The sequence below is a fragment of the Kogia breviceps genome, chromosome 15 (genome assembly GCF_026419965.1).
Source record: "Kogia breviceps isolate mKogBre1 chromosome 15, mKogBre1 haplotype 1, whole genome shotgun sequence".
NCBI lineage: Eukaryota > Metazoa > Chordata > Mammalia > Artiodactyla > Physeteridae > Kogia > Kogia breviceps.
The window spans coordinates 42,724,760-42,743,034 of record NC_081324.1 but is presented as its reverse complement, the minus strand read 5'-3'; the positions used below and the strand labels follow the sequence as shown (position 1 = coordinate 42,743,034).

The 18,275-nt window shown below is 33.0% G+C and overlaps 1 protein-coding gene across 1 annotated transcript in view; it reads right to left on the bottom strand.

Moving 5' to 3' along the window:
- Positions 1-18,275, bottom strand: part of CCDC178 (coiled-coil domain containing 178) — a 383,416-nt gene that overhangs the window by 287,864 nt on the left and 77,277 nt on the right. The window contains exons 10-11 of the mRNA XM_059039646.2: positions 7,418-7,513; positions 7,063-7,199 (exon numbers count right to left, since the gene is read on the bottom strand). Of these exons, the coding sequence (XP_058895629.1) occupies positions 7,063-7,199; positions 7,418-7,513 (233 nt within the window). The remainder of the gene's footprint in view (positions 1-7,062; positions 7,200-7,417; positions 7,514-18,275) is intronic.

The window sequence follows — 18,275 nt, the reverse complement described above, 5'->3', positions numbered from 1 at the left end:
TAAGCACTCAAGTGAAATTATTTGCTCAAGTCAAATGTCCCAAATGTAAAAGGTCCATTGCAAATGGATGCTGGCTTATTTAAAGACAAAATTATTAAATTATACACTGCTACTGCAAGGTAAGTAATCATATATCATCACCATCACCCAAAGGTCCTGCAAATATTTTTTATGCACATAGTACTGAACAAATTTTGTTAAGTAGGGCATCTTTGTTTTAATGTTGCCATTTTTAAAATGAACTATATATGAATAGGTCATATACTGAATTATGTAATTTATTCAAATCGTGTAACAGTTGGGAATGGCATCAAATGGTGAGATGTTGGATATAACAGTACAAACTGGGGGAAGTTTCATGGGGGTATTCACTACATGTATGAGTGCCAATTATTTGCTTTAAGAACTTTCTTACTATTACTTTTGGACTTAAGGAAATAAAAAGAAGCTGGGACTAAGGGCAAGGTGATTCACATAAATGGTCGAATAAAAAAGAAAAATCAAAGAAGAGTGTAAAAACAACAGAGGTCTTTTGAGAAAAGCAATGGTTATAGCCAAATAAAGAGATGGAGAATTGAATAAAGCAATAAGCTTGACTTTTTTTTTTGAAGTAGTTAGTAAATGTGTCCAGAGCCTGCTGTAACACGTCAGATATAGGAACCAAGACTTGCCAGTGGAAGAGGAGAGGCAATGTTACTAAGAAGAACATAAATTTTGGAGTCAGATAGACCTACATTCAAATCCTGATTGTTCCTATGTAATTGGGGGGATGGTTCCACACACAATTTCCTCATGTACAATTTGCGTAATAATACCTACCATCAAGGTGTTATAAAGATTAAATTAAAATAAATTGAGGATAATATACACTGTGCTTGCACACATTGAATAAGGTAGTAATAATCAATACCACCCTTGTTTGTAGAGAGGGGAAAATAAGTTACCATGACGAGAAGCACCTGGGAAGAGTTAATGTCTGAGTTATTGTATGAATGATCAATTAACCGTATTTTAAAAACAAGTGATTTAATAGTGGTTTCTTTAAATTAAAAAGTGTTTAACAGTATGCATCGTCATTACAGTGCTATCTGGTTTAATGAGATGAAAGACAATGAGAGAAAAAAAGACAAATATAAAAAAGGTAAATAACCATTAAATTGCTGTGGTGCAGAAAAAGCATAGATAAATGTGGTATCAGAACATATAGCAGAGAGAATAGAAGCACAGACACTGAAGCAAAAAAAAAAGAAACAAGGATAACAAATGTTTATATTCAGCTCTCATTTGTTCATTAAGATACTTACTTAACACCTATTGAGAAAGACACAGACACCCATGCACATGCAGACACACACAATGCCTGCCAGCAAAGAGCTCAGCTGAGAGGAGACAATAAATAAGCAAGCCAACAGTAACTGTACATAGTGTGATAAGTGCTAGGAGAGAGTTAACCAGGGAGAGTTACTTAATGGATACTTGTTGAGCACTGAATACATATCAAGTGCTACCCTAAGTGATCGGGGTACAAAGATGAATTAAAACAAAGGTTGCCAGTTTATATTCTCATGAAGGAAAAAAGAGAGACGTGAAAAAGATATTCCTCTGCAATCCTAAGTACAATAGTGGAAGAAGCAGAAAAAGCAGTTAATACCACCTTGGTTTGTAGAGAGGGGAAAATATGTTACCATGAGGAGAAGCATCTGGGAAGAGTTAATGTCTGAGCTATTGTATGAATGATCAATTAACCATATTTTAAAAACCAAGCCAAAAAAAAAAAAAAAAAGAGGAGGAGAAGGAGGGGGTGGGGGAAGGAAAAGAAGGGAAGCAGAGGAATACTAGAGACAAAGACTGCAAAGACTGAAGCTTAAAACAACATGAATTTGAATATTTAACCATTTTAATAGGCTAGAACATTAAAAAATCATGGGAGTAGTAAGAGATGTCTGGAGCTGTGAAGGTGACAGATTACTGTTTCTAATTTATCAGTCTGGAAGCTTTATCCTATAGCTGGTAGGGAGCCTCTGAAAATTTTTAAAGCTTTTGAAAGTAAATAATAATTCATCCTTTGTAGATAAATTGTACCAGTGATGCTCTATATGCTGAATCTGAGGGCTCACACTTGGAACGAGGTAGACCAGTTGGAAGCCTATTTAATATTCCAATTAAGAGACAATTAGGACTTGGTTCATTTCATTGGTAACTGAAACAGACAGAAAGGAAAGCACCTATTGGAGACCAACATCTAAAAGACAGACTTCCCCCTCAGCTGTGACAAAGTGAGAGAGTGGCAAGGACATATACACACTACCAAATGTAAATTAGATAGCTAGTGGGAAGCTGTAGCATAGCATAGGGAGATCAACTCTGTGCTTTGTGACCACCTAGAGGGGTGGGATAGGGAGGGTGGGAGGGAGGGTGACGCAAGAGGGAAGAGATATGGGAACATATGTATATGTATAACTGATTCACTTTGCTGTAAAGGAGAAACTAACACACTATTGTAAAACAGTTATACTCAAATAAAGATGTTAAAAAAATAAATGAAAGACAGACTTAACAGAAGTTGGCAAGAGGTTGGCTGTAAGATGGTAGAGAGGGATAATAGGATGATGCCTGAAACAACCTACTTGATAGATAATGGTGTCAAGATGTGATGTTGGGGGAGAGGGTAGATATTCAAAATGATTCTATCAGGAGAAATAAAGGATGTGGCTAGAGATTAAAAAATAAAGTAAAGATATGATACATGTTAAAATAATGAGAGTAGGTAAGATTCCTGTGATAGGGAGTAGATCAAGAATGCAGATGGGCTGTGTTTAGAATTCTGAGCTAATCTATCAGGGGACCAGCAGAGATAAACGAGGATTCCTAGAAAGAACAGCTTCAGAAAGTTAAAGGAAGAATCAAGAGCGTGGGATTCTGAACCTCTTGAAACATTTTGAAAGAGATAGCCACAAATGCTTGGGTCACATTAAAAAAAAAAAAAAAAAAAAAAAAAGGCATGCAAAAAGACTAAAAAATACCCTCCCTTAGGGAGGGAGGTCCCAAACCTTACCTCATCCAACTACCACTAAAATGATGTCCTTTAAAAGAGAAATGTGACCATATGAGTTTTTTAGTGGATTTCCATAGTCTTCAGCAGATTCCAAACCCCTTAAAATGATTCATTACCTGATATTTAGTTCCCTACCTTCAATACTTGTCCCTGCCTGCCTGCCACACAAAAACACATGCGTACGAATTTATGCACATGGGTGCGTGCACACACACACACACATATCCACAAACACAAGTTAGGTAAAGCACTTGCTCTGAGCTCCAGCTACACAGTCAAAAGTACAGCTCTGTGAACTCACCACACTCTTACTTGTGCCCTAAGAGAATTTCAATTTTAATGTTAGAGCTACTATTTGGGATTATTATTATTGGACTAACATGTTAATAATATTTGAGTATTCACTAAAGGCCATTTAAATTGAAGTCAAATTAAATTGCAAAAGATGACATAAGAAAAATCCTGAATCAAAGTATAGAAAATCAGGTTTCAAATGCCAGCTGTGCTAGCTGTAGGAATCAGGTTAGCTATTATGCTTCTCTGAATCCTAAATTCTTTATTTCTTCCTTGGAAGCACATAATAATTGTTTAGAAAACATAGAATTCAAGAGAGGATGTATAAATATTCCACCTCCTTAGTGATCAGAGAAATGGAGTTTGAAACAATATTGAGAATATATTTTTTCATTTACTGTATTGCAATAGATTTTTTTTAAACAGTAGGAGTACTTAATGTTAGCATAAGTGCATAGAAGAACAAGCTCATGAACTGCTCAGCTTCAATAAGTGGTATATTTCTGGAAAGCAGTTTTAGAGAGGGGTTAGAAATTTTAAAATATTATAGCCAATCTACTTCTATAAATCTACTTAAAAATTTTAAACAGCAATGATGCTAAGATTTCTGAACATAATATATGTACTTACAGTAAGTCATAAAAATAAAAACCTAAATATAAAAATTAGATGAATCCTGACAAAAATCAAGGTTCACTAATATAACAGACTTTTGTACAGATATTTAAATGATGTATTTGAAATTTGTGTAACAATGTGACAAAAAATTCAATTATAGGAATAAAATCAGAACACAGGTTCATCAAGAATGAAAAAATCAGTAATATATTAATAGTGTTACCTCTATCTATTGACATGATTTTAGGTTTTCAATCTGTTTTTGAACATTTTATACTTTCTTTTCTACACTAAATATGCATTATAATCAAAGGGATAAAAAGATCATACAAGATACTTTTGCTCTGAATGCCCTGGAAATTTGATAAAATGGAGCTTTGACTATCATGGTTTGGGAAACGAAAAGAAAGTCTGGGTATACCCAAGGACACAAATTGCAAAATAGAACCTCTTTCAAAAATATAAGGATGCAAATGATTAACTCAACTTTATCTTAGGACTCAAAGATTTTCCACAAATGGTTTCCAGAAGAAAATGGACAACACACAGTAAAGATAGCCAAGAGCACAGGAAAAAGAGACAGCAAAAGCATCAGCTAGAAGAATTAGATACAGAAGTAGATTACAAAGACTACATCCAATTTACATTATTGGATGCAGATTATAAAATAACTATTCATACTATGTTTAAGAAGTAAAAGATAAGCTTTAAGTATTTGCATCAAACAGGGAATCATAAAATGACTTAGAAGATTTGGAAGAAAAGCAAATGAAATTTGGAAATGAGTAATTATTTTTGCATCTATCTATCTATCTATCTATCTATCTATCTATCCATCCATCCTAGTAAGAGACTTGAAAAAGCAAGATGAAAGGCTGATTATGTGTTCACATATTGCCTCTGTCCTTTGTTTGCTCTTCCTTTGGAACATCACGTAGGTATGTGGCAGATGTGACTCTTGCCTGCACATCTCTTAATCTCTCCTTCATGTTACAAACTTTTCACTGATTCTCTGTACAGCACTGTGTAATCTGCTGCTAAAATCATCCATTTAATTTTGTTTCAAGTACAAATCTGAGGAAAAAAATAACATCTTAAATAAATAACATCTTAAGATGTTATCTGAACAAGCATAATGCATACTATGGAAATCCTCTATAACCAGGGCTGCTACATTCCCGTTGCGTGTGACAGACTGTACCAGTGTTCCCAATTGTTCATTATCTCTCTTTTTAACAGAATTAGACTTCCCAACCAGCTGACATGGGGCCTGGCCATATGACTTGCTTTGCTCAACGGAGTGTGAACAGGAGTAACATTTATCATCCTGTGGAAGCTACAGAGCCACTGAGTTATCTCACTAATGCACTTGTGCTACCAGAGCAACATGCCCTAGCAGGATCCCATCCTTCACCCTGCATCTGAGAAGTAGAAATTACATGAATCACACACATAGCAGACACAGCTAAGCTGCAGTACAAGTGAGAAATAAACCTTTATACTTGAGTACCACTAAGACTTGGCGGGTGCTCGCTGGTGCTGGATAATGTAATAAAATGTAACTCTCACACTCTTCCTTTTCTCCAGAGCTGTCTCGTCATTAGCTTACCCACTCTTCAGGTTTTTCTTCTCCTCTGGTTCTCTTTCTTAATAAAATACAATAAAGTTTACAACTACAATTTTAGGTTATCCTTTAGAAAATAATGTTCCTTTTGCTTTCTTTAAAAAAATATATTTAACATACAGACAAATTTTACAAATGGTTTCATTCTATCAACCAAAGATAAAATAAACACTAAGAAATCTTATCAAACTTCCTACACAATTGTCCAGTATCATCATCACCTCTCTCCATTCTTTCCTCTTTCCCTCCTTTCAATAATTAATGATGGATAGCATAGTACATGTCAGGAACTATGCTTGATGATGAGAATTCAATGATGAAGAAAATATGGTCATGGCTTATGTCTGCCCTCATGGATCTTCCCATTTGTTGAGGAAGATGGACATCAGTCAAATATTTACACACACAAAGCTACAAATATGACAAGTGATATGAAGGAAAAAATGTATGCCATATACACACATAATAGAGGAATTGGATATAACTAGACAGTCAATGAAAGCTACCCAGAACTGACTTCTCAGCTGAAATCTTAAAGATAAGTAGTAATTAACTAGGTAGAAGGTGGAGGAATAACATTTATTGAAAAGGAATTAGCATTAAAACACCTTAAGGGCTGGAAAAAAACGTGACGAATAAGAGAAATTGAAGTAAGGCCATTGTATTTGAGCCAAATAATAAGGCTGAACCAGGTGTGACAGGAGACTGCAGAGCCAGGCATTCCTGCCTACTCAGGAACCTTGTGGGGTATGTTAAAGAGGGGCTTTCGTTCCCTCACCCCTGCTAAAATTAATGCAAGTATGGAGGGAAACGGATCATACTTGTGTTAAAAAAATTAAAAGAAAAAAGAACGCACCTACCACAATGTAGATAATGGATTAGAAAGGGAGCACAGCTATTGCAGGTAAACCAGCTTTGGAAGGCAGCTATGCTCACCACTATACCACCAATGCTGCACAAAACCAGATTTGGAAATCACCAGTTCACAAGTTCATGCAAGACATGATGATAGCTTGTACCAGAGTGCTGGTGCAGTAGTGAAACAGATAGATTAAAAAATTATTTAGTATATGGAACATTTCTTGTTAACATGTTAAATATGAGGGTTGAAACAGAAAGGGGAATCAAAACTCATAAGTTTATGAGCTAAGAAATCTAGTTTAGTAGTTTCAGGGAAGAATTGAGTACTGACTGAAGGAGATCATGAGCTTGATTAGACACATTTTAAAGTATCTTTGAGTATAAAAGAATAGGTTCAAAGGAAGTGGTATGAATCACTTTTTATTATTTTGACTTTTCTAAATGGATTCAGAATCATAAAAGAGCAACATTTGGGATAGAAATAAAACTTAAGCTAATGATAAAGACAAACACAAACACCATCATACCATGCCAGGAACACAAAATGATTTATTATATTTAACATATTAGATATGCTATATAAGAATGAAAATCATATTTGCAATATTACCTGTCACTGATATAACCTAGTATAGTTTCAATATCGATCTCCAGTCTTCTATTTTCTTCCATCAATTGAGAATATGCTATTGAGACATCTGAAGAATCTTTTGTGATATTAGAAAGCTCAATATCCCATATTCTTTTCTTTAAAAAAAAGAATAAAAGAATCATTTAAACATGTTTACATAAAAATGATTTAAAATAAAAATTACTAAGAGTAATTTCATTATTACACATTGTTTTTCTTTTTGAGTGAAAAAGAAAATAATGTGTAATAATGAAATTACTTTTAGTTGTATGAGTTTTAATACTTGGGAATAGAGAATGGCGCTCTAGTGGGAAATAGGGAAACATCAACTTACTGTGGCATAAAAATTATTAAGTGCTTCCAAATATTCATTTTCATAAATATTTTTCTTCCAGACTAGTTGATCATAAACTCCTTTCAAATCTTCTAGCTAAGGAAAAAATACATACACACACACATAATAAACTGTGGAGCTTTCCATTCTTCTGTAAAGTAAGAAATTATCTTTCAAATTATGCAACTATAACATAATACTGATTAAAATTTCACCATAGGCTGTTTTCACTTATGAAAATTGATGCAAGAGTCTGAATAAAATATAGCAAAAATCAAGTCTCACAGTATACAAATGCATAATCATGATAAAATAGAATGTATTTTAGTATGTTATGAGAATTGATAAAAATTAGAAAATTTAAATCTTTGCTCTCACCAACAAATTAAAAAAGAAAATAACATAAATATGGCCAACACTCCTCAAAAAAGCCATTTAATAAATTCACTATCTAGTTTCCATAATTTTTAAACAAGCACAAGGAAAACATACCCAAATATAATATAAAGAATGAACATAAAATATCAAAATAAATCATAAAATACGAAACCCATGCCCACTGAACTCAAAAAATGAAACCAGATTATCTTTCATCACCATTGTTATTAATCCTGTTTTGTGAAATTTAGCTAAATGCAAGTACATAATGAAACTAAATTTTACTAGTATAATATTGAATATGAAAATATGTCTTCAATTTTAGATAATATGATTGAATACCCAGGAAGACAGAAGATGCTATTTAAAACTACACTAAATGATTTTTGGAAAAGAGTCATAAGGAAATGAACAGCTTATATCTATAAGAGTAATAATCTGTTAAATATATTGTGACAATATTTAAAAACTTTTGTCAAAAATATAAAGTATTTGGAAATAAATTCAACACAAAAGGGAGGACCTATAATACAGCAAACAAAAATACTTATTTAAAAGCTTAAATCAAGAAAAAATGATATTTCATAAAAGGTTTAACAGGATATACTGTCAGTTACCACAAAATTAATATAAGACATGATAAAAAGGAGTATTCTCTTTGAAACTTCATGAAATGAAATTCATATGGAAGAAAAGGTATGTGAGACTAGCCAAGAGGTATGTGAAAAATAAGAATAATGTGGGAAACTTGCTACCAGGTATTAAAACATCTTATAATACCACTATATTAAGGAGTATCTATTTTTGGCATTGTAATAAAGAACAGAAGGAAAAACTAGAGCCCAGAAATAGACCTAATGGTGTTTGAATTCAGTGAGAGAGAAATCATTTACTTTAATTAATGGATTGGAAGAATGTAGAACCTCTGTTTAAAAAAGAAAAACAAAGTTATCTTTCTACTTCACATCTAACTCACATTATAAGAAAAATAAATTTCAGATTAATAAAAACCTAAATGCAAATACAAAATAGTACAAATTATTAGAGTAATCAATATGGGTTTATTTGTATAATCTTGGGCTGAAGGATAATGTCACCTCGTCAAGTAAACCAATATTTGTTGACATGTCTGATGGCATATTTTACAAAAGTTGTGTGGAAAAACACACCATAAACAAGACTGAAGGAAAAATAAGACTGAGAAAAATGTAAAATAAAAGCCCAAATTTCTGAGATATAGCCCTTATGAAGGGTATCAGTGGACATGGTGCATTAAGAATATCTGAAAACTCTTCTCCATAAAGGTAATGAGAAAACTGGCCAAAAAAAAAAAAAGAGTCAAAATTAGCTTTTTTCAGAACTCTGGAATTTAAGTGAAGGTTTCCAGCAAATAGGGAGCACCTATTCAAGATAATCAGTCTAATCTGAGTAAGAGGTATGAGCTTTGTGGTGTTTTAACTTGTCCTAATCCTTCCCTCCAGGTCCATGATAGCCTTGAACAGCACACATTTTTGGAGAAACCCATCAGTTGGGCAGCCACCAGAGGGAGCAGAACTGATCTGGAATGCTTTCAAAGCCTCATTCTCACAGAACTGTCATTATTTGACCTGTCTGGTGGTTTTTTGCATGACTCCATCTGCAAGGACATCTGTATTTTCTTGATACAGAGCTCTCCCAATACAAAACATCTCACCAGGAAATTTTCTCCCAAGCCATGACTGTCAAAATTTTAAGTAGCACAGGCAATTGATTAACTTTGTGGCCACCTGAGACAGTAGACAACGATTGGGACAAATGGTAAACTAACTGTTAGGCTATAAAACAAGTCACATTAGATTTTAAAAGATTAAAATGATGTAAAGTATCTTCTCTAACCACACAGGAATGAAATTAACAGTAACAGAATCAAATTTGGAAATACAAAAATATGTGGAAATTAAACAATATACTCCTATATAACCAACAGGTCAAAGAAGAAATCTCAAGAATTAGAAAATACTTTGAGATGAATGAGAATTAAAGAACAACATAGTAAAACTTTTCAGATGAAGTTAGAGCAACACATGTATACCTGTAAATAAATGCCTATAATAAAGAAGATCTCAAGCCAATAATCTAATTTTACATCTAAAGGAAACAGAAAAAGTAGAGCAAACAAAACCCAAAGAAAGTAGAAGAAAGAAAATAATAAAGTTTAGAGTGGTAACAAATGAGTTCTAGTATACAAAAAGATAAACAACAACAAAAACCTAATAAAACCAAAAGACAGTAATTTGAAAAAGTCAAGAAATTTAAGAAAACTAGATACACTAAGAAAAAAAGGTCAAATTACTAAAATCAGAAATTAAAGAGGGGACATTACTATTAACCTTACAAAAATAAGAATGATTATAATGGAATACTATAAATCATTTGATGCCAACAAATTAGATAAACAAGATGAAATGGACAAATTACTAAAATGACATGAATTACCAAAACTGCTAAGAAAAAATAGAAAACCTGAATACATATATAACAGGTAAAGAGATTCATAATCAAAAAACTTCCCACATGAAAAAGGCCAGGAGTAGATTGCTTCACTGGTGAATTCTACTAAATGTTAAAAGATGAATTAACAAGATTTCTTCAAAAACTCTTAAAAATTACCAAAGAAGTATTCTTGGATGCTATATTACCCAATACCAAATTGTGCCCAAGACATCACAAGAAATAAAACTATAGACCAATACCATTTGTGAATATAAAAACAAACATCCTCCACAAAATAGTAGCAAACAATCCAGTAATATATGAGGGATTATACACCACAACCAAGTAGGATTCATGTTGGGAATGCAAGATTGTTTCAACATGCAAAAATCACTTAATGTAATATACTGTATTAATATAATACATAATCAAATTCACCAAATCCTCTCAATGGATATAGAAAAGTTATTTTACATAATTCCACACCCTTTCATGATGAAACCACTTAACAACAACAAAAAACAACCTATAAAATTTCCTCAGCCTGATATAAAAGTGTATGAAAAACAAACATTATACTTAATGATGAAAAATGAATGCTACCATCTGAGATCAGGAAGAACAGGATGTTTGCTCTCACCACTCATTTTTAACATTGTACTTGAGGTTCTAGCCAGAGTATTTACGCAACAAAAATAAATAATCTGGTTTCCATATTGGGAGGAAAGAAATAAAAGCATTTGTATTTGCAGATTTTCAGATCTTATACATAGAAAATCCTAATGAATCTACCAAAAAAAAAAAAAAAACCCTACTAGAGTCTAGTATAAGTTTAGCAACTTGCAGGGTATAACACAGAAAAATTGGTTTTATTTCCATACAATAGCAATTAACAATCAAAAAATGAAATTAAGGAAAAAAGTTCATTTACAGTAGCATCAAAATTAATAAATTAGGAATAAACTTTACTAAAAAGTGCAAAATTTATATACTGAAAACTATAACACATAGTTGAAAAGAGTTGAAGAGGCTTAAATAAATGGAAAGACACCTTTGTTCATGGATTAGAAGATAATACTCCTTTAATTGATCTACTGATTCCATGCAATCCCCTTTCAAAATGCTAGTTTACTTCTTTTCAGAAATTGACAAGCAAATCCTAAAATACATTTGAAAACCCAAAGGTCCCAGGATAGCAAAAACAATCTTTGAAAGAAAAAAACTGGAGGGCTCACATTTCTGGATTTTAAAACATCCTACAAAGCTAAAGTGATGAAAACATGGTAGTACTGGCACAAGGAAAGACATACAAATCAATGGAATACAATTCAGAGTCCCTAAATAAATCAATGGTTGACTGAATTCAACAAAGGTGTCTAGATAATGCAATGGGGAAAAAATAGTGTTTTAAAAAAGTGCTGTTGGGAATACTGGATACCCTCATGCAAAGAACGAGTTTGGACCCCCTACTTCATACAAAAATTACTAAAATTGGATCAAAGACCTAAATGTAAGAATTAAAATGATAAAAATATCAGAAGAAAAGATAGATATAAATACTGTACTTTGGTTCAGGCAAGAGTTTCTCAGATATGACACTTAAAGCATGGGTAACCAAAGATAAAATAGAAAAATAAGACTTCATCAAAGTTAAAAACTTTTGGGCTTCAAGAATTAACAAAAGTGAAAAGACACTTTACAGAGTAGGAGAAAATATTTTCAAACTACCTATCTGATGAGAGTCTAATATCCAGGCTACATAAAGAATACTTACAACTCAATAATGAAATGTCAACTGAATTTAAAATGGTCAAAAGATTTGAAAAGACATTTCTCCAAAGGAGATAAACAAATGGAAAACAAGCACATGAAAATTTTTTCTATATCATTAGTGATTAGGGAAATGCAAATCGAAACCACAAGATACCACTTCACACCCAATAGGATGGTTTTAATAATAAAGATAGACAATACCAATTATTGCTGAGGATATGAAGAAAATAGAACCCTCATAGATTGCTGGTGGGAATATAAAATGTTGCAGTCACTTTGAAAATACTTGGCAGTTCCTTAAAATGTTAAACATACAATTATATGTCCCAGAAATTCCACTTCTAGGTATATAACCAAGAGAAATGACAACATGTATGCAAAAACTTGTACATCAATGTTAATTGCAGCATTATTCATAATAACCAAGAGGTAAAAACAGCCAAAACACCCTTCAACTGATGAATGGATAAACAAAATGTGATATATACATACAATGGAATACTATTCAGACAGAAAAAAGGAATGAAGTACTGACAGATTCTACAACATGGCTATGAAATGCCCAGAAGCAGCAAATCCATAGAGACAGAAAGTAAATTTGTTGGTTGCTAAGGGCTGAGGGGAGGAAGGAATTGAGAATGACTGCTAATGGGTATAGAGTCCCTTTTGGGCATAATTAAAATGTTCTAAAATTACACAGTGGTTACAGTTCCATAAACTTGTGAATATACTAAAAACCACTGAATTATACAATTAAAATACAAGGTCAACACTTCTAAGAGGCAACAAAATCCTGAAATTAATGACAAAGCAAATAATTCAAACGAACATTGTTTTCCAAACCATTTCTGAATCCTCTTTATTATTTTATTCACATTTACATACCATACCTCATGTACTATTATACATTTACCAATTTTCTTAAGTCAACTAATTTATTTAAAAAGAAACTATTGTTATTGTAAGTTAAAATCCAATATTATATGCCACAAAGAGTAACTTTAAAAATAAAATTAGTGGCTTTCCTGGTGGTGCAGTGGCTGAGAATCTGCCTGCTAATGCAGGGGACATGGGTTCAAGCCCTGGTCTGGGAGGATGTCGTGGAGCAACTAGGCCCGTGAGCCACAACTACTGAGCCTGCACGTCTGGAGCCTGTGCTCCACATCAAGAGAGGCTACAATAGTGAGAGGCCCGCGCACTGCGATAAAGAGTTGGACTCCACTTGTCACAACTAGAGAAAGCCCTTGCACAGAAATGAAGACCCAACACAGCAAAAATAAATTAATTAATAAACTCCTACCCCCAACATCATCTTAAAATAAATAAATTAATTAAGTTAAAAACAATTTTATGAAATAAACAGCTAATATAAAAATTTTAAAAAGTAGTACTAAATGTATTCAATTTACCAAAAGAAATACAAAATATAATTTTTAGAAGAATTACTATTCATAATTAAAGGAATATTGTGGCTGACTCTATAACTTTAAGATGAGAAGTTCAATAAATTATAAGATGAGTTACCTGTATATTAACAATGTAATTGAACATTAGACTTGATTTCTAAACCAAATGAAAATAGACTTTCTATAAATTTTTGTTTCAAGAAGCCTTTGAAATATTTTCCAAAAATTTTTTTCAGAAACTACCAAATTACTTAGCTAAGTGATATTCAAGCTTTCATACCCACTCATTATTACTATTGCTTGGTAAATAATCATGAAAAAACTATTAATCAAGCTTTTTAGATACTGCAACATATTTGAATGCATTTCTCAGATAAAGTTGTAACCAAGTCATTGAGAAAATGAGACACATCTAACTTGACATGATTAAAGGGTGTATTCCATGGCTTCAGTTTTGTTGGATTTATTTTTTTCCCCTAATGTGCAATACTCATTTTAAATTTGTATCAGGAAATTTTAGGTTTTTGAATGAGAGAACATCTTTGTGGTATATCCTAATTTTTGATGCAGTTCTCAATGATAAAAGTCATGTAGAAACATGAATTTTTTACCCAAGAGGACTTGAAGTTCTAATTGAATTAATAGGGAGTGAGAAGTTTTCAGAAAACCCCATATTAAAGATTAATGGTTGATCACCCATTTACAAATCTGAGAGCATATAAGTGTATTTGGTGGTTTGAACTAATTCAGTGAATAATTTTAACAACTTCATGAAGTACTTCCCCTTTAATCAACACCTTAAACCCTAATCTCTCTTGTAGATTATTAACATATTAAATTAACACACATCTAGTTGTTCAGATGAGATAACTGAGTATCTAAAAGGTGTACAGTGAAGGTCACAACCAGAATGTGAAAGAGAAATCTGAGTCCAACACTCTATGACGCATTAAAACAACATTAAATGTTGCTTTAAATGAATTGCTTTAAAAATTCTCAACCTCATGAGTCATCATAGAACTGCAAATTCAAAACCACAGTAGGATAAATTCAACAAAAGCACAATAGTTAAAAATAGGGCTTCCCTGGTGGTGCAGTGGTTGAGAGTCTGCCTGCCGGTGCAGGGGATGTGGGTTCGTGCCCCAGTCTGGGAGGACCCCACGTGCCGTGGAGCGGCTGGGCCCGTGAGCCATGGCCACTAAGCCTGCGTGTCCGGAGCCTGTGCTCTGCAGCGGGTGAGGCCACAACAGTGAGAGGCCCGCATACCGCCAAATAAATAAATAAATAAATAAAAGTTAATATTAGATGATGGTATTAATCTGAGGCTGGAATTCTCATACATGGTGGTCTGAGTAGAAAAATGTAAAACAATTTTGGGAAAAAATTTGGCATGATCTGTGAAAACTGAACATATGCATATTTGGACAAGTAATTCCCAATATAAATGAACACATAATTTTAATGAGTATTTTGAAGGTCTTGGTCTGAAAAACTGGAAGGACTGAATTGTCATAAACTCAAATAGGGAAGGTTGCAGGTATAATGCAATTGGATATCAAGTTTAATTTTTGAAAAGTTAAGCTTGAGAAACCCACTAGACATCTAAATGGAGACTGGGTTGGCAGTTACATATACAAAGCTTATAATAAGAGGATAAGCCCTTGGATTCTCAAATGTCTGGAGTGTGGAGAGATAAAGAGAAACCAGTAAAGGAAACTGAGAACAAGAATCCAAAAAAGTAAGAAGAAACAAGAATAGTATGTGTTCTTAGAGCCAAAAGAAAATGTTTCCAGAGATAAGGGTATAACCAACTTAGTTAAATGCTACATGTAAGTTAAAGAACATAAGAACAAAGAAACAATGATTAGATTTAGCAATGTGGAAATCACTGTTGACCTAAATCAGAGATATTTTGGTTGAATGGTGAGACAAAAAAGAAAACTGGAATGTGTTTAAGAAAGGATGGGATATTATGACCAAATGAGATTTATTCTAATAATTCAAGGTTCAACATTAGGAAATCCATTAATATAATTCACTATATTTATAAAGATATTACATGAACATGTCCCCAAATGCAGAAAAGGCTTGACAAAAACTGACATCCATTCCCAATTTAAAAGATACTCAATAAATTGAAACTGATAGATACTTTTTAACATAATAAAATGTATATTGAATCTTAAAGCTGGCCTCTTACTTAAGGGAAAAAAACTAGCAGCAATCCCATTAAGAGAAGGACATAAAAAGGATGCCCATGATCTTTACTATCATTTAACACTGTACTTCATGTATTGACCAATGTAAACAGAAGACAAAAAATTAAAAGGCATAAAAAATAATGAAGGAATAACCTTATCTCTATTTGAAGATAAAATAATATTCTCCCTAGAAGATTCCAAGACAAACAATGATAAAACTACCAAAAATAAATTTTAAATCAGTAAGTTAGTATAATATGATATATGTATATATATTTTTCCATTAGATGGTAGAGCAGGTCTATCTAAAATCTTTTTAGATAATTACTTCCCTATTTTGACTACACTGAGGTGGCTGGGAGGACAACATCCTTAAGTTTCCTTCTAATTTAAGGGATATGTGAATCACACCCTTCTAAAAGAAACTTCAATTAAAAGTAATTGAATATGTGTCTTTTGGTTGGAGCATTTAATCCATTTACATTTAAGGCAATTTTAGATATGTATGTTCCTCTTACCATTTTCTTAATTGTTTTGGGTTTGGTCTTGTAGATCTTTTTTTTCTTGTGTTTCCAACATAGAGAAGTTCCTTTAGCATTTGTTGTAAAACTGGTTTGGTGGTGTTGAATTCTCTTAACTTTGGCTTTCCTGTACATCTTTTGATTTCTCTGTTGAATCTGAATAAGATCATTGTTGGGTAGAGTAATCTTGGTTGTAGATTTTTCCCTTTTATCACTTTAAATATATCCTGCCACTCCCTCCTGGCCTGCAGCGTTTCTGCTGAAAAATCAGCTGATAACGTTATGGGGATTCCTTTGTATGTTATTTTTTTGTTTTTCCCTTGCTGCTTTTAATATTTTTTGTTTGAATTTAATTTTTGTTAGTTTGATTAATATGTATCTTGGTGTGTTTCTCCTAGGGTTTATCCTGTATCAGATTTTCTGCGCTTCCTGGACTTGGGTGGCTATTTCCTTTCCCATGTTAGGGAAGTTTTCAACTACACTCTCTTCAACATTTTCTCAGACCCTTTCTCTTTCTCTGCTTCTACTGTGACCCCTAAAATTTGAATGTTGTTGTGTTTAGTGTTGTCCCAGAGGTCTGTGAGACTGTCTTCAATTTTTTTCATTCTTTTTTCTTTATTCTGCTCCTTGGCAGTTATTTCCACCATTCTATATTCCAGCTCACTTATTCATTGTTCTGCCTCAGTTATTCTGCTATTGGTTCCTTCTAGTGTATTTTTCATTTCAGTTATTGTGTTGTTCATCTCTGTTTCTTCATTCTTTAGTTCTTCTAGGGCTTTGTTAAACATTTCTTGTATTTTCTTGATCCGTGCCTTCATTCTATTTCCGAGATTTTGGATCATCTTTACCATCATTACTCTGAATTCTTTTTCAGGTCGGTTGCCTATTCCTCTTCATTTATTTAGTCTTGTAGGTTTTTACCTTGCTCCGTCGTCAGTAACATTTTTTTGTCATCTCGTTTTTTTTGATGGGTGGGACTCTGTTCCTATCTTACCGGTTGTTAGGCCTGAAGCACAGACTAGCTGAATGGATACAAAAACAAAACCCATATATATGCTGCCTAAAAGAGACTCACTTCAGACCTAGGGACACATAAAGACTGAAAGTGAGGGGATGGAAAAAGATATTCCATGCAAATGGAAATCAAAAGAAACCTGGGGTAGCAATACTCATATCAGAAAAATAGACATTGAGATAAAGACTGTTACAAGAGATAAGGAAGGACACTACATAATGATCAAGGGATTAATCCAAGAAGAAGATATAACAATTATAAATATTTATGAACCCAACATAGGAGTACTTCAACATAAAAGGCAAATGCTAACAGCCATAAAAGAGGAAATCAACAGTAACACAATAATAGTGGGGGACTTTAACACACCACTTACACCAATGGACAGATCATCCAGACAGAAAATAAATAAGGAAACAAGATTTAAATGACACAATAGACCAGATAGATTTAATTGATATTTATAGGACATTCCACCAGAAAGTGGCAGAATACACTTTCTTCTTAAGTGCACATGGAACATTCTCCAGGATAGATCACATCTTGGGTCACAAATCAAGCCTTGGAAAATTTAAGAAAATTGAAATCATATCAATCATCTTTTCCAACAACAATGCTATGAGACTGAATATCAATTACAGGAAAAAAACTGTAAAATACATAAACACTTGGAGGCTAAACAGTGCACTGCTAAACAATCAAGAGATCACTGAAGAAATCAGAGCAAATACAAAAAGAACATAAAAACAAAATACAATGAAAATACGACGACACAAAACCTATGGGATGCAGCAAAAGCAGTTCTAAGAGGGAAGTCTATAGCAATACAATATCACCTCAAGAAATGAGAAAAATCTCAAATAAACAATCTAAGCTTATGCGTAAAGCAACTAGGGAAAGAACAAGGAGAACCCAAAGTCAGTAGAAGGAAAGAAATCATAAAGATTAGAGCAGAAATAAATGAAATAGAAATGAAAAAAACAAAGCAAAGATCAATAAAACTAAAAGTTGGTTCTTTCAGAAGATAAACAAAATTGATGACCCTTTAGAGAAACCCATCAAGAAAAAAAGGGAGAGGATTCAAATCAATAA